The 21,585-nt window shown below is 43.0% G+C and overlaps 1 protein-coding gene across 1 annotated transcript; it reads left to right on the top strand.

The window, feature by feature from the left end:
• The first annotated feature begins 781 nt into the window (after positions 1–781).
• On the top strand, positions 782–21,280 carry synj1 (synaptojanin 1). Its single transcript, XM_017041518.2, is given in 30 exon segments — positions 782–900; positions 2,135–2,296; positions 2,483–2,569; positions 2,887–3,154; positions 3,253–3,478; positions 3,913–3,996; positions 7,331–7,392; positions 8,368–8,464; positions 8,854–9,029; positions 9,135–9,216; positions 9,325–9,477; positions 10,361–10,526; positions 10,879–10,902; positions 11,347–11,538; positions 11,824–11,908; positions 12,033–12,173; positions 12,287–12,479; positions 12,909–13,067; positions 13,145–13,301; positions 13,395–13,521; positions 13,613–13,825; positions 13,907–13,985; positions 14,120–14,285; positions 14,531–14,713; positions 15,114–15,242; positions 16,234–16,275; positions 16,820–16,878; positions 16,962–17,154; positions 17,352–17,647; positions 18,702–21,280. Coding segments are annotated over 29 exon segments (4,998 nt in total). The 5' UTR covers positions 782–900; positions 2,135–2,172; the 3' UTR covers positions 19,737–21,280.
• Positions 21,281–21,585: the final 305 nt, after the last annotated feature.

Below are 21,585 nucleotides of genomic sequence, written 5' to 3'. Positions count from 1 at the left end.
GAGCCCACCGGCCTCCTGCGACCTCCACCTCCATTCAGGTCTCGTCGTCGCTCTCGAGGGACGGCCCCATCAGCTCAGGCAGCGACCTCCTTAACTGAACCCATTAACTCTTTACACTCACTGTCTTACCCTCAACCTTGCCCAGTGTCCCCTAACGGTGACACTAGAACCCAACAGTGGGTCACTTTTGATGATGATGACAATTTCCCTCCTAGGACTAGACCACCTCAGAAGTGACAGAGATAATAAAGAAATTTAATCTTCACCACCAAATCATTTCAGACCCTTGTGTGGTCCATGTTCCTGATACCTACTGTAGGGGTCACCAGTGGAGATATGACTATGGTACCATCAGAATTTGTATAGTATTTGAAGGGTTTGTACATGTTGTGTTTATGTAAGAAAAAAAAACAGAGCGTTATTAAAATGTACAGAATAATTCCCTTCTTAATCACATGAAGTCATTCAAAAGCACACTAGCTAAAATGTGTTCTTGACTGACTAACAATATAAAGTGTGATGTTGTGCATGCAGCCACATTTGTCCTAACCAATGGTTAAACATATTTTTTTACATGTTGTTCTTCTTATATTTATTTTTCCATTTGAAATTTCTAATGTATACATATTTTTTTATTATTACTAAAAACATTACGTGGTCACACTTCTGAACATTTTGTACAAAGTAGTAACTTTAGTTTGAAAACCGGATGTGAGCCGGCTCGCTTTGTGTATTACGGTACTTCCAGATCCGTTGTCGAATTTGCGGTGTCCCTTTTAGATTTGTTTTACGGTAACGTCAGGTAGGCGTGTTTTGCGTCGGAATGTACCATCTCTCCAACACACCGGGAGTTATTTTGTTGTGACAGCAGCACAGTCACAACCCGGCGGGGGGAACACGGTAAGAAGAAATTCATAATTTTTCTTCCGTGTTATTGTACGAAACGTACACGCGCTATTCCTGGGTGTTGAAGTATAATTATGTAAGGCATGCAAAGCGTATGTAAAAGTGAACCGAATGTTATTCTTATGTAAGGCATACAAAGCCATAGGTATGTAAAAGTGAACCGAATGTTATTCCGGGTAGGTTCCACTATGAAAATATTAGGAGCTAGCCAGTGGCAGCTATCACTAGCTGTGATTAATCTCTCGAATTGCCAACGTTATCTTATAGCCTTAAAATAACGTAAATGCTTAATTCTCTTTTCCACTTTTATCTGCCTGCGTGTCACAGTCTGCATCACCCAAAACCCGGCATTAGAACCAGCTAGTGGCTAACCGTTAGCTGTAAGTATATGCGTCTTTTGCGGTTGAAGCCGAAAAGTCGTGACTGTCCGTATCGGGAGGGATGATCCTCCAGTCTCCCGGCCTCAGTAACGTTATCCTCTGCAGATCCCTTGCTTCTCATCTGGCACACTAAGGTCAAAAATGTTATTTTTTTTTCTCCTGATGTTTTTATATCGACCATTGAGTGGACTACTGCTTCCGCAATTTCAGGATTCCGGTCAAGTCGCATCACGAAATATTATTGCTCAATATCCTAAGATTCTGTGGTAATAACTGAGACCCAAGTGATGCGCGACTGTTCCAACACACACACACAAAAATTACGTTTTTAAAAGGATTGTGGCTTTATTGGGGACGCTTGTGTTATTTAATGTTGTTATTACCATTTATGTAGCATCACATATAATAATAAAAATAATAATATTTAGAACTTTATTGATACTCATACATGGGAAATTGTTGTTAACACCATATCTACTTACTACTATGCATGTGGTACTTCTGGGAATCGAACCCAGGACTACCTGTTCTCTGCTCCCATGGTGTGCTAACCGCTGTACTATGGTACCACTACGAAAGAAAAAGCAATTTGAATATTAAAGTATAAATATGAAAATATAAATGTAAGCACCAGGTCAAAGTTGTAAGCACTGTGATGCTAAAAGGCTTTGCAATAAAATATCTGGGAAAAAGTTAAAAGAGAGTTGAAAAAAAAAAAATCTTACGGAGGTCATCGTAACACCTTAGCGTCCAATCCTGGATCACCGTCAAAAAAAAAAAGACAGTGTCATATTTGTTGTGTGTCTTGTCTGATCGGTTTGCTTCTTTCTCTCTCTTTTACCTTCCAGGTCATAACAAAGGTTTTATTTCCCCTCCTAAGACAAAAATGGCCTTCAGCAAAGGATATCGCATTTACCACAAGCTGGACCCACCGCCCTATAGTGTCATAGTAGAAACCAGGACACGGGAAGAATGCCTCATGTTCGAATCAGCGGCCGTCGCTGTTCTGTGTAAGGACATTTTACTTTGATGGTTATTCTGACCATCAAAAATTGGATATTTATGTATAGTATAATCTATGTCAATATGTCTGCTACGAAATGTAAAATATATAATATATTATATACAATATATAATATGTTATTTTGTCATTGTTGTGCCTGATCAGTGTTCTGTTGCTTTTGCTCGTTCTCTAGCCTCAGCGGAGAAGGAGGCCATTAAAAATACATACACCAAGATCGTTGACGCCTATGGAATCCTGGGTGTGCTCCGTCTAAACCTGGGTAAGATACAGAAAACAACCTCGTATGTCTATTCCAATGTTCATGTAGAAGCAGGACCACGATGGCCTCCTGCTTTGTAGCTGTGTCACTGCCTGTTCATAAGCTGCTTTCTTCTGACCTGTGCGTGACCTTGAGGACTGTTGTTGACACATCAAGGAAAACGCAGTGTGAAAGATTAAGGCTTAGTCTTCAAGGTGGCATGGTTTTGACTGGAGGATGTGTTTTTTTGTGTGTGTGTGTCACTGAATGTCATCTTTAAGTCAGGATGTCTTTTGTCCAATCTGGAGAAGTTTAACGTTCAAATTGAATTTCTGCAGGAGACTCCATGCTCCACAGTCTGGTGGTGGTGACAGGATGTAGTTCTGTCGGGAAGGTGCAGGATTCAGAGGTTTTCAGGGTCACACAAACAGATTTCATATCGCTGAAGAACGATCCCGGAGATGAGGACCGTATCGCTGAGGTGCGAAAGATCCTCAACTCGGGACACTTCTACTTCGCCTGGTCGTCCACTGGAGTCAGCATGGACCTGAGTCTCAACGCACATCGCAGGATATTGGAAGATACTACAGATAACCGCTTCTTTTGGTAAGCGCCTGACGAGTTAGAGATCTATTTTCCATTTCTCATCCGTCAGCTTCTTCTGCTGTATAACTTACCTTTATATTGGTGATTCAAATCAACAGGAACCAATCGCTGCATTTGCATCTGAAACATTACGGAGTGAACTGTGACGATTGGCTGCTGAGGCTGATGTGCGGCGGCGTGGAGATCAGGACCATCTACGCAGGTCACAGACAGGCCAAGGCCTGCATCTTCTCCCGCCTCAGCTCAGAGCGAGCGGGTACACGGTTCAACGTCCGGGGAACGAATGACGACGGACAGGTGGCCAACTTTGTGGAGACTGAACAGGTTAACAACTGTTTATTTTTATTTTTTCAAAGCCTCTGATAATTTGATCATTTTGGTCAGACTATAATGTGACCCTTCATGCCCCCTGATCATGTGCCTTAATAATAATAATAATCCTGGCAAATATTTTTATTTATATTTTTATTGAAGGGAACCACATGGATGGTATTTTGTAAAAAAATAAAGAAATGACAGAAGCCAATGTTTTATTCACAGCTATTATGTAGGTAGATTTAATTAGGTTGTTTGTTTTTTGTAAATAGTTTGGTGATATTCACAACTATTATGTAGGTAGATTTAATTGTTTGTTTTTTGTAAATAGTTTGGTGCCACTGTGAAGCCGTGGTCCTTGTGACATTTGACATTTGTTGACACCATGACAGTCGTGATGTGAACCTTTTAAAATCCTCAAAAACCTCTCTCGTCCTGCACAGGTCATCTTTCTTGACGACAGAGTTTCATCCTTCATTCAGATCCGTGGATCCATTCCTCTCTTCTGGGAACAGCCGGGCATCCAGGTGATCTGTCCTACAGTATCCACACAGTCTTTAACTCTCTCACACCCAGCCATGTTGAAGAGGAATATAGAAAAACAGTGCTTGTGTTTGTGATGAAAAACCTGTTGGTCTGGTCTGTTGATTACATTTCACAGGCACAAAAACAGTCATCTTCTCGTTGTTGTTGTTCTTGTGCCTGTGTCTGACTGTTATTCCATAAATAATAATTTTTGTTCATGCTGTGTTCAGAAAAAATCCATTAAGGGTGTTTTGTTGCAACTGAATGAGAATCGGAACATAGACGGACTGGATGAGAACCCCCACCTGGTATAACCCACTTTTTTGGCTTTTTTTGTGGTGCTGGCGCTTCTGTTACTGCAGGTGGGAGTTACTCTGTGCAATGCCAACGAACAGGACAGGAGTTAAAACAACTGGATCAATGTGTAGTCTATAATTACACAGTAATACTAATAAGAAACCAGAGAGTCTCACTGGATGGACTCCATAAACATGAATTTTTCCTCCTGTCCTGACATTGCACAGACTGGTGGACGAGATCAGACGTGGGGGAGGTTTTTGACAGTTGTTGGTCAGTGGTTGGTAAAGGGCATTTCTCTGTTCTTCTCAGCTCCCAGACTTCCTTGGTCAGGTGAGAGCCTGGTCTGAAAACATCCCACGACCTTCACCTGTAGGCAGACCAGTCATTTAGTCACAGAGTAGTCGGCTTGTGGCTGTTTTCAGACCAACGTTTAGTCCTCCTGTCTTAGCTGTCTGACTCCTCAACTCAGCTGTGGCTTCTACGCTTTTCCTCCCTACACTTTTTAATTCAACGCATTCCCTAAACATGGTAGTTCAGAGAGTTAGAAAACATGACACTTTGGTTTAACATAGACTTCGGTTCATATTAGTAAAACTAGTCGTAGTGCATCAGTAGTTAGTAGGGCTTTGACGACTGTTTTTTTTTTATATACATGAACTTATCTTAGGACAAACCACGGAAACACATGTCCAGCAATGAGCTTCTAACTCTTTGTACCTTACGTTTGTCGCTTATAATGAAGAGAACACAGCAACTGAATAATTACAGGCTCGTAGCTCAGATGCTTTATCTTCCTCTGTCCTGTTCTGTGATGTGTTACCGAACATCTGACTCACAGAAATTAATTACGCCGACACAAGAACCCATCTGATTCTCTGTAATTGATCGGATTAGCTCGTCGGCCTCCTTCCTCTTTTTTATCTCCTACTTAATTGGTTTACAATGATATAATTATACAATCATACATTTCCACAACACTCAAAACTAGAAATTTATTTTGCCTCGTCTTTCAGTGACTTAATACACTTTTAAAGCTTAAACAGGAGCTAAAATGTATTGCAGACATGATCTGTAGAAGAGAAGAGACCACAGAGGTTTCTGTGGTCCAGCAGTAACCTGAGTCTACTCAGATGCCATCTCAGGAAGTTATTAAATATGCAAAGCACTGGCCTGCGTGACAGTGGAGATGGTGAGGACTGATAAAATGGCACACGCAGACAAATACAAACAAATTAGTTTGATTCATGGGGAGATAGAACGTTGTACAAAAGAACAGTTCTTACAAAAATGCACCTGGTAACAAGAAGAAGAGAAACATCAGATGTAAATATGTATTTCTATCAGGCTGAACAGTAAAAAGAAAGAACAGGGACGTAAGTATTGCAGTATATCACAATATATGGTATTGTTGCTCGTATTGTGATACGTATCGTATCGCCAGATTCTTACCAAGACTTTAAAACAAAAATAAAACTACTCTGCCTACGCAATGTGCCTTTAACGATGCCTTTAATTACATATTAAATTTCAAGACAATCTGTTTATTATTTTCAAAAATATTCCTGACTCTTAACATTTGTTAAAGTAGAAGAATTGTTCAGACTAATGTATGCCATGCAGCGCGAGTTATAAAGCTAAGCTAGCGCACTATGCTAACGCTAGCTTAATTTAAACAGTTTTTTTTACAATTGGAGTAAACACATGGTAAACAACCATGTTTGCTCCCACTTTGTTTTCTTCTCCTTCAGGCTATTTGCGTCTTTTTGTGTCGTAGTCTGAAAGGGGTTTAAGTTTTAAAAAGATTCACACTAACCAAACAAACTGATTGACAGCTGTAGTGGGTTTAGCCAATCAGATTCCAGGGGCAAACGGCATCGTCACCTGACACACTGTAAACAATGCTCCTGTCAGATTCTGGTTAATTATGATACATTACAGCATCTTGTAGTAATTTAACACATACATTATGTATAATTATAGTGTGGAATATATTATTACTGCTCCAAAGATGGAGAGTAATTGTATTCATGTGAGGTAATGTGAAAAGTTTGAAAGATTCTGACATGTCATCAAATCACATTTAATGACGACGATGATACGATACTTTACACCGAACAACTTTCTATTGTAATGTAATCTATCGATCAGGTCTGATCCAAAACTGGGACCGTAACGGCCTCACAGTGGATGGATAACAAGCCGTGACCTGCTGTTGACGAGGAGCTGGTTACAGCATATCTCTGGGCTTATGTCCTAAAGCTGGTGCAGTCATGTGCGGTCATGTTCTCTGGTCTTTCTCATGATTCAGTCACTGAGTTCCCACAGAGGCTTGAAGTCCATGGAATTACCTTGTAACTTTAACTTCACCAGAGTTCAAATAAACACTGCAAGCATAAGTTAATGTTTGTCAGAGATGGATTGTAGAGCAGAAATGTAAATGAACTTATGGTCAGGGTAAAGCTAAAAGTTAGCTGTTAAAATGCTAAAAGTTAGCTTGATGAAATGGATGGAAACAGCTGGGATTACTGGAAAAATAGAAAAGGGAAAAAGACACAAAACACAACTTAAAGAAGGGAGAATTGTTAGCTAATAGATAAAGATATGTTTTAAAAACTCTAATTGACTGATGACACCTGTTACCGTCAGCAGCTACAGTACATACTGAACATCAAATTCAAGGATGAACATTTAAGTTAACATTGTTAGCAGGGAGAGCTAACGTGCGACAGGGTACGAATTATTTGCTTTGTTCTGTGCCTGGGTTTCTGTGTTCCATCTCTTGTCCTCCCACGCTGTTTGTCTGAGGCTGTTTTTCTACTTTTAGATTTAGTTCCAATCAGAGGTCTTCTTTCTGCTTCTTAGGTGCTCATAAAAATAAAAAAAATTACCTTCTGTCCCAAATCATTGATCACTTTTTCATCAGCAGGTTTTCTTTGGCCGACTGCAATTTGTTATGTTTACAATATTTTGTTTTTGTAACTCTATTTGTCTCTTTGTTTTTGTTGTTGTTTTTTTGTCTCCATCTCTGCCCTGTAGGTGGGCTCCCATCGTGTCAAACTCTCCAGGGGATTCGAGGCGAACGCACCAGCATTTGAGAGGTAATGAAAAGGTTCTGTGTCGTGTTTTTGTGTGTGTGTGTGTGTGTTTGTCGCCTGCTTTATCTCTCCTCCAGCTGATAACTGTTCCTCTGAAGCTCAGCGCACAATGAAACACTACCTTCACTCCTCTGCCTCTGCTGCTGCTGCTGCTGCTTAAACTCCAACAAAAAAAAGCCCTGCTGACTGTTAATGACCACTGTGTTAATTGAAGTCAGTCTAACGTCATATGTCATCCTGTATGTGTGTGTGTGTATATATATATATATATACTGTATGTATGTGTATATATGAGAATCAGAACTATATATATATATATATGTGTATATATATATGTATATATACATATATATGTGTATATATATGTGTGTGTGTATGTATGTGTATATATGCATATATGTATATGTATGTATATATATATGTATACATATTTATGTATATATAGGACTGTATGTTTGTGTGTATATGTATGTCCATATTATATATTTATGCATGTATGTCCATATACATATATGTATAAATAAATATAATAAATATATATATATATATTTACATTCATACATATATAGACATATATAGATTTAGATCTTTTTAGCAGAAACACACCTCTTGTCCAAACACGTCTTCTGAAGAACCGATGGTTCTAATAACCGTGCTGCGTTCACTGTGACTCAGCCCGTCGTCGTCCACCTTATTACAGTTTTGTAGACTCCCTCGTTTGTACATAAGCAACAATTACTGCCATTCCTACAAAACCAGTGATCCTGAGGTTTGTACACAACAAGTCAACGTTGTTGTATTTGTGTAAAGTACTCAAGGGAAAGTAGTTTGTTGCTCCATTTATGATGTCGTTCTACATTGATGTCTGTGTGTGTGTGTGTTTTCTGCAGACACTTTATTGTAAAGTACTTAAGGGAAAGTAGATTGTTGCTCCATTCATGATGTCGTTCTACATTGATGTGTGTGTGTTTTCTGCAGACACTTTACCGCCCTGCGAATGTTGTACGGCAAACAGGTGATCATCAACCTGCTGGGGAGTAAAGAAGGCGAACACATGCTCAGCAAAGCCTTCCAGGTGAGAAGAAGCGTTTCTTTCTTCGGCTCTGAAGTGGTTCCAGGCAGAATGCTGTCCGACTGCATTTTAGACAGTAAATACTATTAGATGTTATCACGAGGCGCCACTTTTTGTACACACTCCCTGTGTAGTACTGTTTCAAATCCTTGCAGACTCGTCAGGTGTCATATATGTGTGCGCTTCAAACTGCAATGCATTTGCTTTTCTGGGGGTCAAAAATTAAATTAAAAAGGTTTTAATAGGGAAACCTTGGGGAGTTATTTGTCAGGTTCTGCACACATTAAAAAAAAATCTCATGTCATTGAATTTATTTCTATTCAAATACAGTTTTACTGCATTATACTGCATTTGCTTGTTTAAATTGTTTCTGTTTTTGTTTCTTTCCCCAGAGTCATTTGAAGGCCTCAGAACACGCAGCTGCCGTGAAAATGGTCAACTTCGATTACCACCAGAACGTAAAAGGAGGAAAGGCGGACAAACTCCACAGCATTCTGAAACCTCAGCTGGGCAAGTTCGTGGAAGAGTGTGGCTTCTTCTACTACACCGGGGAGAAGGGAATCACGAGGTCAGCGTTACGCTGACGATACTGTCATTTACACCCTCACGGTCTCTGAAGGGTTAAACCGCTCGGTCTGTAATGTCCTTTCACTTTGTGAACACGTCTCTGCAGAACTCAGGGTGGAACCATCAGGACCAACTGCCTGGACTGTCTGGATAGAACCAACAGTGTTCAAGCCTTCTTTGCCCTCGAGGTCAGTGTCTTTCACAGAGTGACCTCGTTTTGAAGATTGCTTTGCTCAGCATGATTGTGTCACCATTGATGGGGTTTTTTTTTTTCCCATATCTCCATGCTACCTCAGATGTTGCCGAAGCAGCTGGAAGAAATGGGTCTGACAGAGAAACCACAGCTGGTGGCCCGGTTCCAGGAGGTTTTTAGAACCATGTGGTCGGCCAACGGAGATTCAGTCAGCAAGATCTACGCAGGCACCGGGGCCCTGGACGGCAAAGCCAAGGTACAGAGTACTGATGGGGCAGTGAGGATCTTGTCATAATACATAACAGTGTAGTACTCAGTACTGCGCCGTGTGGCTGCGAGTGGTTATTGCACGACCTGGCAGAAGTTTGCATGAACAGTCGTGATCAGAGTGTTTGTTTGTTTGTTTCTAAACCTCTGTGTGATGTTTTCTTTCTGCTGTCCTCTGGACCTCTCTTCCTCTGTGGTAAGTGATCGAGTCACGTGACGTGGCGTTTGAACTCTGGGTCTATTTCCTGGTGTCATGCTGATGCAGTGTCTGTGGGTGAATTGATCATGAAAAGGGCCAAAAAGTTAACAGCAGGGGGTTCGATTACTTTATTACTGACATGTAGTTGTGGGTGGTTTTTGGTCAGAAAGTGTCCCGTGGGCCAAAGGTTTGAGACCCCTGGTTTGGAGGAACTAAACGAGGAACTTTACAACCCCATATTAATTGCACTGTTAAACTCGTTAATCAGTTTTTACTAAAATGAATAAGATTTTGTCACAATTTATGTATAAAACAAAATTAGGTCTGCCTAAGACTTATACCCACCACTGTATGTTGTGGGGTTTTATTTTCTAAGATAATCCTCATATATTTTATATTCCAGTGTTTAATTTTTGTGATGAGTTGAACCTGCAGGAATGAATTAAATTTTGTTTTATTTGGCAGAAAAAAATTGTATAAAATTATGATTCTGCTCTGCAGGTTCAACAGTCTTTTATTTCTTTACTTGAATCTGAAGCTGTTTCTCATTTACTTTAACAATGATGTAATTGATGTAATGTCATTTTTTGTGCTGATATGATTTTTTAATGATCTAAACAGTTGTTAAGAATTTGTCATTTTTTGTGCTGATATGATTTTTTTTTTTTTCTAGGCCGGAAAGTTGAAAGACGGAGCTCGTTCTGTGACGCGGACCATCCAGAACAACTTCTTCGACAGCTCCAAGCAGGAGGCCATCGACATCCTGAGGCTGGGCTCCACGCTCAACAGTGACCTGGCCGACAAAGCTCGGGCCTTGCTCACCACGTCCAGTCTTTATGGTACGTTTTCTACATTAATAATAATAGTATATGACTTGTTGTAAATACTCCTACCTGCTTTGTTCTCTCTGTGGCTTTATTAAAATGTATACCGTAAAAAGTGAAACTGTTTAAAGGCCTACGACCAGTCCTGACCTGTGCCTGTTACTCTCTCTCTCTCTCAGGCACAATAAGAGGGTTTGTCTGTGCAGCGTCAAGTAGAAAGTGTAATCTCCATGTGTCAGGCCTCTCGTCTGTCTGAGATTAACCCAGACCGACTGCTCTGACGGCATTATCTGTGCAAGCACTGGTTAACCCACCCTTGTCTCCTTTCTCTCCCTTCTCTCCCACCTGCTCATGCGCACAATCTTAGTCACTGAGCCCGTCTTACAATCAGGTAACTGAGGTCACAGAGGTCACCAGTGGATGAATGGATCCCGCCCCTCCCCCCCCGGTGTTGTGTTTTCATCTGTGTTTGCCGCTCACTTTTTAACGTTCATTCCTTGTTTGATATTGGTCGTGGTTCAACCCGAAGGATTTTGGATACATTGGATTTTGTCATCAATAAAATAAAACAGAAGTTGAAGTTGAAAAACACTGAACCACTACCAATGCTTATTTTATTTTATTTTATTTGCATGTCCAAAAGAAAAAAAAGTTCACCTCCTTCCTAGTTTTCTTTTCTAGAACCTCTTCACCATTTTTTTCTTTTTGTATTTGAGCGCCTCCCTGTGGTTTTGTAGATGTGTTATCTGTTTTTTTTTTTCATGTCACACTTTACAAGAACACACAAACATTGACAGCCAACTGTTATCTGACTGTACGCTCTTCTCATCTCCAGCATCTCCACGAGTGCTGCTAGGAATGTGTCAAAGCTACCAAAAATACACCAGGCCCAAGCAGATCCGCGTCTGTGTCGGCACCTGGAATGTCAACGGCGGGAAACAGTTTCGCAGCATTGCTTTTCGCAACCAGACGCTAAACGATTGGCTGCTGGACGCTCCCAAAATCGCAGGACTTCCTGAGTTTCAAGGTAGGTTGGCTTTAAGTTTTCTAAGAACTGGTGATGAATGAGTAATGTTGTTACATTGTTATGTTATAGAGGAGTGTGTAAGTGACAGAGTTGTCAAGCTCACATTTAAACAAGGGCCAAAATTGTTACAAAGTTGATGTTGATTCCACACGTCAGACTTTGCCTATTCTTACATCCCTAGTGTATTATCATAAAAAACATTATTTGTAGAAAAATATGCATGGTTAAAAAGTTTCTTTTACTCAGGACAACCCTACACTTGTGTTTGTTTTTGTTTTTCCACAGACAGCAAGGCCAACCCCATAGACATCTTTGCCATAGGATTTGAGGAGATGGTTGAACTGAACGCTGGCAACATCGTCAGTGCCAGGTGTGTTTGCAAAGTCAAATAAAACTAAAGACACTGAACTGTGACAGTGTACTGTATGTTGGACACCCCGGTCTTTAAGTCTTTGTTAATCGACACACAAACTCTGTCTCTGTTCTTAACCCAGCACCACCAACCAGAAACTGTGGGCGGCCGAGCTTCAGAAAAACATCTCCCGAGATCACAAGTATGTGCTGCTGGCTTCAGAGCAGCTGGTGGGAGTGTGTTTGTTTGTGTTCATCCGCCCGCAGCACGCACCCTTCATCAGGTATGACATGTTGGCGTCCTTTTTGGAAATATATATAATTATTAACAATAACGTTTAAAGCACGGGTGTGGCTAAAAAAAAAAGTCCTTGTCCTTTTGTTTTATTTCCTTCAGAGATGTCGCTGTTGACACTGTCAAAACTGGAATGGGTGGGGCCACTGGCAACAAAGGAGGCGTGGCCATCCGCCTCCTCTTCCACACCACCAGCATCTGTTTCGTCTGCTCTCACTTCGCGGCCGGCCAATCGCAAGTCAAGGAGAGGAACGACGACTACAACGAGATCACGCGCAGACTCAGCTTCCCCATGGTGATTAAGTGTGAATAATTACATGGCACAAACCGCCGTATGTGAGGCTGTCAGTGCAGACTGCAGTCGTGACAAATGGGAGGTGTTTGGACCTCGGCGTGCTGAGGTGATGGATGGGGTGAAGTCAGGTCAGGGACATCAGGCAGTGTCACAAAGACGGGTCTCAGGGAGAAGGCCGCCTGCTGCTGGTCCATGTGGCAGCTCAGTATATTAGCTTCGACTCCAGCGGATGAGGAGAAGAAGATTAGAAAGTGATACACACACACACACACACACACAATCTGCTTGTACTCTACTGGTGACAGATTGGATCTTTGTTTACCATTAGGATTTTATTCATTTTTGGCAACATCCCAGAGATTTCTCCTTGCAGAAATATTCCCATTGTTTTCCCCCGTCCCTTCATCAGTTTGTGTGTCGTTTTCCCAGGGTCGTCTGTTGTACTCACACGATTACGTGTTCTGGTGTGGAGACTTTAACTATCGTATCAGCCTGCCCAACGAAGAGGTCAAAGAACTCATCAAACAGCAGAACTGGGACGCCCTAACTGCCGGTGACCAGTTGGTGGATCAGAAGAACGCTGGTCTGGTACGGCCAAACACAATATCAATGATTTTATTTTATTTATTTATTTTTTGTGTATTTAATGTTTTTATTTTGCACAGATCTTCCGAGGTTTCATTGAGGGAAACTTGGATTTTGCTCCCACCTATAAGTATGACCTGTTCTCAGAAGACTACGACACCAGTGAGAAGTGTCGCACGCCCGCCTGGACTGACCGTATACTCTGGAAGAGGAGGAAATGGAACTTTGATAGAACTGGTGAGATACAGAACCACAGTTTTTTTCTGCTTTTATAATTAAAACAACAAAATAATCTGTTTATTATTTTTGCTCTCTGAATGTGTTGCACAGCTGAGGAGCTGAACATAGTTGGTGCAACTTGTACATCGGGGGAGAACGAGGATGATCCAGATCATCCTTGGAGCCCAGGGTCTCTGAAGTACTACGGCAGGGCTGAGCTGAAGACCTCCGATCACAGGTACCAGAGGTTTTTTTTTTTTAATAAAAAAATAATGTATCTTTAAAAGTTACAAATAGACTAGAAGATTCTAAACCATGTCCGTCTTCAGGCCAGTGGTGGCAATAATGGACGTGGACATCCTGGAGGTCGACCCCGAGGCTCGACACCAGGTCTACAAAGACGTCATCGCCCTCCAGGGGCCTCCCGATGGAACTATCCTGGTGTCGCTGTGCACCTCCGGCCCTGATGACTACTTTGATGACGCGCTCATCGATGAACTGCTGGACAAGTTTGCGAACTTTGGAGAAGTGATTCTCATCAGGTGAGTCATTTAACCCCTAAATCAGAACAGATGTCACCATTAGCAGGTTGAAATACATTGTCACTGTTCCGGTTTGTGCAGGTTTGTGGAGGAGAGGATGTGGGTGACCTTCCTTGAAGGTTACTCCGCTCTCGCTGCTTTATCGCTCTGTGCGTCCTCTGTAAGTAGTGATTTTATTATTTATTTATATCTTCGTCTCATGGCATAAAAACATGTGGATGTTTAAATTAAATTACAAACAAAGAGAAGTATTTTGACGACATGTTTTCTTCACATGCCTTTGCAACATTGTAGGTCCTTGGTAAAACCATTGACATCCGTTTGAAGAGTCCAGGCTGGATCAAGAGTCTGGAGGAGGAGATGAGTGCGGAGCGAATCTGTGGCAGCATCCCTACCTCTGCCAGCTCCACTCTACTGGCCGAGGACACGGACATGGGCGATGATGATTATGACATGGAAGGTGGGTTTTGACGGACGTTCGATCCTCATCCTCGGTCTCTTTTACTTCAGATTAGAGGTCTCAAATTTAAATCACCCACTGACTGGAGAGCTCGGTCTGACATGACTATGATATAGTACAGTAGAAAGTATCCAGCGTTTCCTCACTGCATTACTCTGCCTGTTATTGTCTGTATTCCCAAATCAGTCTGTCAGCCATGACACGTTAAAATCACTACGTTCCTCCTCTGTTATGTTCTGCATCAGGTGATGTGGACGAGGAGGTGGAGGAGATCCTACCCCAGCACCTTCAGCCTGGAGCCGGTGCAGGTCCTGGCTACTCTCCCGCGCCCTCCCCTCGCACCAGCCCCTGTCCATCTCCCACTCACGGAGAGCCAGCGGCTCCCAGTCGACCCAGCAGAGCACCGCAACCTGCCCGACCATCGCAAGGTGAACACAGCAATGTAGCATGACACACACACACACACTTATAAACAGAGTATCAGTCGGTTAAATCTGCAGACTAAGTATATGCTCATGTTGCAGCCTGCTTCAGTATAAACAGTCATTTTGCTCTGTTTTGATGAACGGTAGCAGATTTAAGTCCATCGTCACCAAGGAGAGAACTTCCAGGTAACGTAGTGTGTCATTTAGGTTTGTCGTGGTGTTTGACGTGCTTCATAGTTCAGTGTATGAAGGAGTGCTGTGATTTTTTAAATAATTTCCAATAAGGCCCATGTGTGCAGTGTCCAGACCTGGAGACGATATCAGATAAAACACTACTGTAGAACTAGTGCTGCGCAGAAATCGTGTTTTTCTGCAACTAATTTTGATTTTTTTTTTCTTTCAGGGCCTCCTGTTGATTTCCAGCCAGGTGCTCCCACCTCTCAAGTTTGGGAGCCCAAACGTCCTCCTCCACCTCGCCCTAACGCCCCCCCAGCCAGACCAGCTCCACCACAACGTCCACCACCGCCTTCAGGTACATACAACAGTTAAAACGTGGAGGTTCTTAAACAATTTGAACCACATGCAGCAGCACAGGTCTACAATGATCCAAGTTCTAAAACTACACACAAACTGTGCCAGTGAGAACATATAACTGCTGTAAAGGTAATGAAAAAAATATATACATACATACATACTTTTTTTTTATTCGATAAGTAGGACATATATTGCAACAGGGAAAATAGTCAAATTAGTGAAAGAATATAGAAATACAAATATGAATAATACACCCTGTGTTTTTATCCACTGATCCACTTCATTTCAAAAGCACTGTTCCCTGTGTTTTATTCATTGATCCACTTCATTTCAAAAGCACTGTTTCCTGTCTTTAACTCTAAGACTGTGTCGAGGGTCTCAGTCCACGTCTCGGTCGGAGAGGCAGTGAAGGTAACAGGGCGGGCTGTGTCTTTTCACAAGTGTTACCTGAGTCCTGTTGTCTTAGCGTTAGCCTTAGACCAAGAGATCCATGCTAGTGATGTCATTAAATATTCATTGGTTCTTTGTGAGTCACTTTAGTTGTGTGTTTGTGAGAACTGTGCTCCTAAAATATATATATTTTTATATGAATAAGGATCATGTTACTTTCTGGTATCCCTAAGTGGGAAATGTTAGCAGATCATTTTATGAATATAATCTTTATATATTCATTAACAATATTCGACAATAAACAAGTGTCTTTCTTAAGATTAATTTTGAACAGATGGAAACAAAAAAAATAAAAAATAAACTAGTGATTAATCATCAGTTATCTGATGACTGTTAAAGGATTAATCACGATTAAATACTTTAATTTAAAGCACTCTTTGACCGATAGTCACATCATCTTAGTCTTCACCTGCAGCGTCTGCACTGTCACCATAGTAGCTAATCTGACAACGTGATGTCATGAGAAACCGCTGGCTGTTGTTGGTATTTTTACTCTGTGTATAACAGTAACATGGTTTGGTTTCCTTTGTGCTGCAAAGGACCAAAAAGCCCCGCCCTCTCTCGACCAGATGCTGCCGCAGGTGAGTCTCAGCAAAGACATGACGCGGTTTCAGTCAGCCGCCGTCTTCCTTTTTGGTCCGGTTTCCCCTGATCCTGATTAGATCCTTCAAGCCCCATTCACTGCCCACATTCTGACTCTTCCTTTTTGCTCCGGTTTCTCGTGATCCTGATTGGATCCTTTAAGCCCCATTCACTGCCCACATTCTGACATGTGTGCCTTACGTTTGGCATGGTTGTGGGGGAATACATCCACTAGGGGGCATTGCTGCGTCCAGAGTTAATTTCTATCCGAAGTCAAGTCTCATACTGCTCGACATCGCCGCAGTGATTCACAGTGGTACTGCTCCATTCCACATGCTAATGATCACCACAAAACACCACTAAAGACAGTGAATGATTTTACAACATGAGGTTCCATTGTCTAATATTATAGGCAGGAGCAAAACTAAACACTGCCCCCCAGAGGCCGAGGGCCTAACACTATGAAAACCACTGCTTTACGATCTATTTAGAATCAGTAGAATAGTATTTATACTCTGGGCTTTTCTGTTTTCACACCTTCAGGTCGAGGCTCAGCAGCTGCAGGAGCTCCTGGACCTCCTGGAGGAGGGTCTTCCAGACCGGTGAGACTACAGGACGGAGACTAACACAAACAGATCAGGATGATTTTATGGTCAGAACTCTTAAATCTGTGTATATCTTGCAGAATATTCCTCCCAGAGCCGGGGTGATCAGTATGCCGCCACTTTCCCGTCCGCCACCTCTCTCCCACCCTGGAGCACCCAGACCTATCCCAGAAATGCACCCAGGGGCCCCTCGACCCATCCCAGACACTCACCCTGGAGCCCCACGGCCTATACCTACGAGTGTCCAGGAAAAACCACCTGACCTGCCCTCTGGTAAAGTATTTGTACTGTCACCTGAGTTCACTGCATCTGTAATCCTCTGACAACACTAACGTTTTCCAGAAAGAAATACAGACATGGGTGAGTTGGCTTTCCAGAAAGAAATACAGACATGGGTGCAGTACCAGCATTGACCAGCTGGAGCATATTACATTTTCTGCAAGTTATTGTCTTCTGTTTTCACCCCTCAGGTCCTCCACCCTCAGGACCACCTCTTGCAGTGAGAGCCCAGGCTCCACCACAGATGCCCCCATCCACTGCCCCGTCACAGCTCCCACCCCCGATGCAGCCCACCCTTCCAGCACCTCTCCTACCACAGCAGGCACCTCCTGCTCCTCCTGCTGCCCCTGCTGCCCCTGCTCCTCCTGCCCCTGCTTCTGCTGGACCTCTTTGACGTCTGGCCTCTCCTAAAGCTCCACCCCGGTCCCGCTCCTCTCACGCCTTGCCACCTGATGCTGCCAAGTCAGACGCAGGCCCCGCTGCACAGGTTGGTGTTGACGTTTGTTTTTTTTTTTCACAACAATTCTCAAAGCTCACTTTACTCTGAGACACTTTTTAGTGCAGTTTCCTCTCCTTACTGGATATTTGATGCTAAACTTTGATCGATCTGCTTCGTGAAAAGATGGGTTTACTGCAGCTGTCTGTCATTCTCCTTCTGCTTCTCTGTCTCTGATACATTTGTTTCTCTCTCACAAGCCGGAGAAGCCCTCAGGGTAACAGGTACATGAGATTAATAACACCTTTTGTGTCATTTCCCATAGCAGTGCAGTCGCCCGCACCTCTCATGCATCACATCCTTAAACCTTTTTTTTTTTTTTTCATCTTGTACTTGATTTTGAAAGCTCGTCACATCTCCTCCTGTTATTTGTTTTTATACTGGATGTTAATAGCTGAATGCACAGCATTGCTTGATTTTTTTTTTTTTCTTTGTCAGCATCCTTAGGCAACGAATGTTATTTGCTGTTGTTGGTTGAATGATAAAAAAAGAAAACCAAAGCAGATGTTATATCTGCTAATTGTTATATCTGCCTTCACATGAACAAATGTGTAATATACATTGTGGATCAGGCCTTCACATGAACAAATGTGTAATATAACAACGTTTGTTTTCAATAAGTTGTAATTTTTCATTCACATGTATTAGAGTCAGTGCCTGTATGTGAATCATCTACACGAGTCGTCAGCAGTGGTAGATTTAACTCAACTAAGTCTGAGTTGGAGACAAGGCACCCTGTGGAGGTTCTTATTGGCCAATAAGGAACAATTAAAGTTTGTTTGTCACTCTCAACTGACCAATTGGCTGTGACGAGTTGGTGGTTAGTTTCCATTCACGTACACTGATGGAAAGTAGTTTCACCATTCTGATGTAGACAGACTGGATGAGTATAGGACAATGTAAAGACTTCAACCAACAACAACACTCCACAGGGTCTCTTTTAGTTGGAGATGAAAAACGTGTCATAATAACATTAACACGATGACTGTTGTTTTTGTGAAACTACGACCCCTAAAGGTTATTTCTGTCATTGCTTCCACTCTAGACAAATGGACTGAATGGAATCCAAAGCGAAGCACAATGGAAGCCTGACCCCTTGGACACACTCACGTCTGATTTATTCTCCTCTTCTTCCTCCTCCTCCTCCAACAACTGGCGAAACACCCAGTCCCTCACCAGAGGCTCCTCCATGCGCGCTCCTCCCTCCGTCCCTCCGTCCACGTTCTCCTCCAGCACTCTCCCCTCGTCCTTCTCCCTCCAGTCCTCCGCCCTGTCAGACCTGCAGGCGCTCGATTCCTCGTCATCCTCCTCCTCACTGTCCAACGCGTCGCCATTTGCCTCCTCCTCCTTGCTTCTGCCTCCTCCTCCAGTCCCGTCTCGCAGTCGCTCACAGGAGACACTTCGTTGTTCGCCCGGTCCCTTCCCCACCAACACTCTCCCGGCCCGGCCCAGCAGCACCAACCCCTTCAGTGGACCTTTGGCTCGGCAGCAGCCGAGCCGTGCTCTCACCCCCGACTTCAGCAGCCACAATCCTGGACCAACAGCCAACCTGCACAGGACCATGTCTGTTTTCGCTCAGCCCCTCATCCCCACCCCGGCTACATCAGCGCCTCCTGCCTCGGCTGCTCCGTCCTCCCACCTCCAGAGGTCCATGTCCCTCTTTGACTCGTCCTCCATTCTCACTGCTGCACCTGCTCCTCCACCTCTCATGAACAGAAACCCCTCACCTGCTCCCACTTTACCTCTGGCAACAGCCTTCTCCATCCCGCCTGCCTTCGCTCCCCCTGCAGGAGGCAAACCTCCCCAGCAGTGGGTCACTTTTGACGAAGATTCCGGTTTTCCTCCAACGACCAAAACGTCACAGAAACCCACCTTTCCTTTCAATTCCCTCGCTCCCCAAACTCAGACTCAAGCCCCTCGCTATGTGTTCGACTCGGAGCCCGACTGGTTGACCTCGGGTCCCTCGGTATTCCCGACCCTGCCCCCTCCCATCCTGGGAAGAACTGCAACGAATAACTCAACCCTCGCGGAGAGACCTGGTGACGGCTGCTTCTTCTCCAGGGAGTCCACAGAAAGATAGGATCTTAAATGTATAACCTGCATATGTGTTAATCTATGACCAATGTGTATATGTGTGTGTGTATGTGTGTGTATGTACAGTGACGTGATTATTTTAAGAGGTACAGACCAGTTCACCTTCTGTGTCACAGGAAGTGAAGAGGAGAGTGTGTGTGTGACGTGACTTCACCCCCTGGTGTTTGGGTTTATTCGACCCGCAGTCGACCCCCGTGTTTTATTTCTGCTGCTCGTGTCCTGTGTGTTATACAAAAGGTTTATCTTGTACGCACAAGTTTTTTTTTTGTGAGCTCCAGTGCAATATCAAGGCCTGGGTCAGCGCTGAAACACTGCAGTCTGTATCTCCCTCTCGGTTTTGACTCTCACCTATTATCACGTGATTGGACTTTCCGATGCAGTTATTGTCCAGTTTCTGGGTTTTGTTCGACGGCCGTACAGGGAGCGTCCCCTGGAGCTTCTCATCCACATATCATTCAGTGAGCTCTCAGCTAACATGTTAGCTTTGGTTGAAGGTATGCAACATCTACTTTTTTCCAAATTAACTGCCAGACTTGGATCTTTTTTTTTTTCAGAAAGTGATGCAATAGGCCCCAATGCATTTTGACACTGCCCTGTACACAGTAGAGAGAATCCACAGTATAGTAGTCGGGACGTCTGTCGCCAACGTGCACTTCTACGTATGTTGCTTCATTTCAGATGGTTTCTCAATCTTTGGTTCACAGGAAGATTCTAAAAGGGTTTTTTTTTTAGATGGAATCTCCTCGAAAAAGAGTTCTGTTTCTGCCTGAATTCTATATGAATCAACAGACAAAGGTGTTCGAAGATGCTCCACATTTATCATCTACTTTATAGCTATCTGTATATGTTTTTGTAGCTGCGTAAGAAAAATCTAGACATACTGATAATGTATACATTTACGTTTTAAAGTGAAAACTACTCTTTAAAATGGCATACGTTACGTAGTGTGTGTGTGTGTGTATTGGTCGTTTCACACACTGTAACTGATGTGCACTGAGGGTGTCCATGCCCCACGAGTTGTGTTGACAAACTGGACCAAAGTGGACCACACCCTGTCGTCGCCTTCATCACAACATCCACCCTCTACACCAAACCCATGCTGTTTGATACAGAGAATATGTACCTGTGTATTTCTGTTACTGTAATTACAAAGTGACACAATTCTCATGGACCCGAGGCCATGCATAATAACAGTAAAAGAAAGGGGGGGGGCTTATTTTGGGCTTTAATTGCGAAAAACGAAACATTTTAAGTTTCTAAGAGGACATTTACTCTAAATAATGTGTTGTTAATAGTGTGGTGAGAAGTAACGTGTCGTGTTTGAGGTGCATATCGTCCATTTTAACGCGTCTAATAGTGTAAGTGTGTGTACAGAGTGGAATGTCGCAGCTCTTCTCTGGTCAGAACACACACACTGTGTGTGTGTGTGAACCAACAGCCGGTGTAACAACTCACTCAAGGCTGTCGTCGTGTTTCTGCTTCTCACTCTGCTGTCGACAGGCATCACTGTATGCAAAAAAAAAAAAAAAAGGCTCACTCTGCTGTCGACAGACATCACTGTATGCAAAAAAAAAAAAAAAAGGTAAACATTACAAGACAAAAGGACCTTTCTGTTACCTATCAGAACAGCCAGTGCAAAATTACTTCTACTGCAAATACAGACTCCATACACCCTGATATCTGCTCCCAGTGGCTGTTCTTACAGTTCATTATCCCCAGGCTCACATTCCGCACTGAATCCAGATTCCAGTGTTGCAGGTTCTGCCTGTGATCTCTGACCCACTGCTGTTGAGAGTAACTATTACTGATCCTCATTGGCTCTTTGATCATAATTG

Source organism: Cynoglossus semilaevis, chromosome 19, assembly GCF_000523025.1.
Source record: "Cynoglossus semilaevis isolate Cse_v1.0 chromosome 19, Cse_v1.0, whole genome shotgun sequence".
Taxonomy (NCBI): Eukaryota; Metazoa; Chordata; class Actinopteri; order Pleuronectiformes; family Cynoglossidae; genus Cynoglossus; species Cynoglossus semilaevis.
The sequence above is the reverse complement of the archived record's forward strand: the minus strand, read 5'-3'. Positions and strand labels throughout refer to the sequence as shown.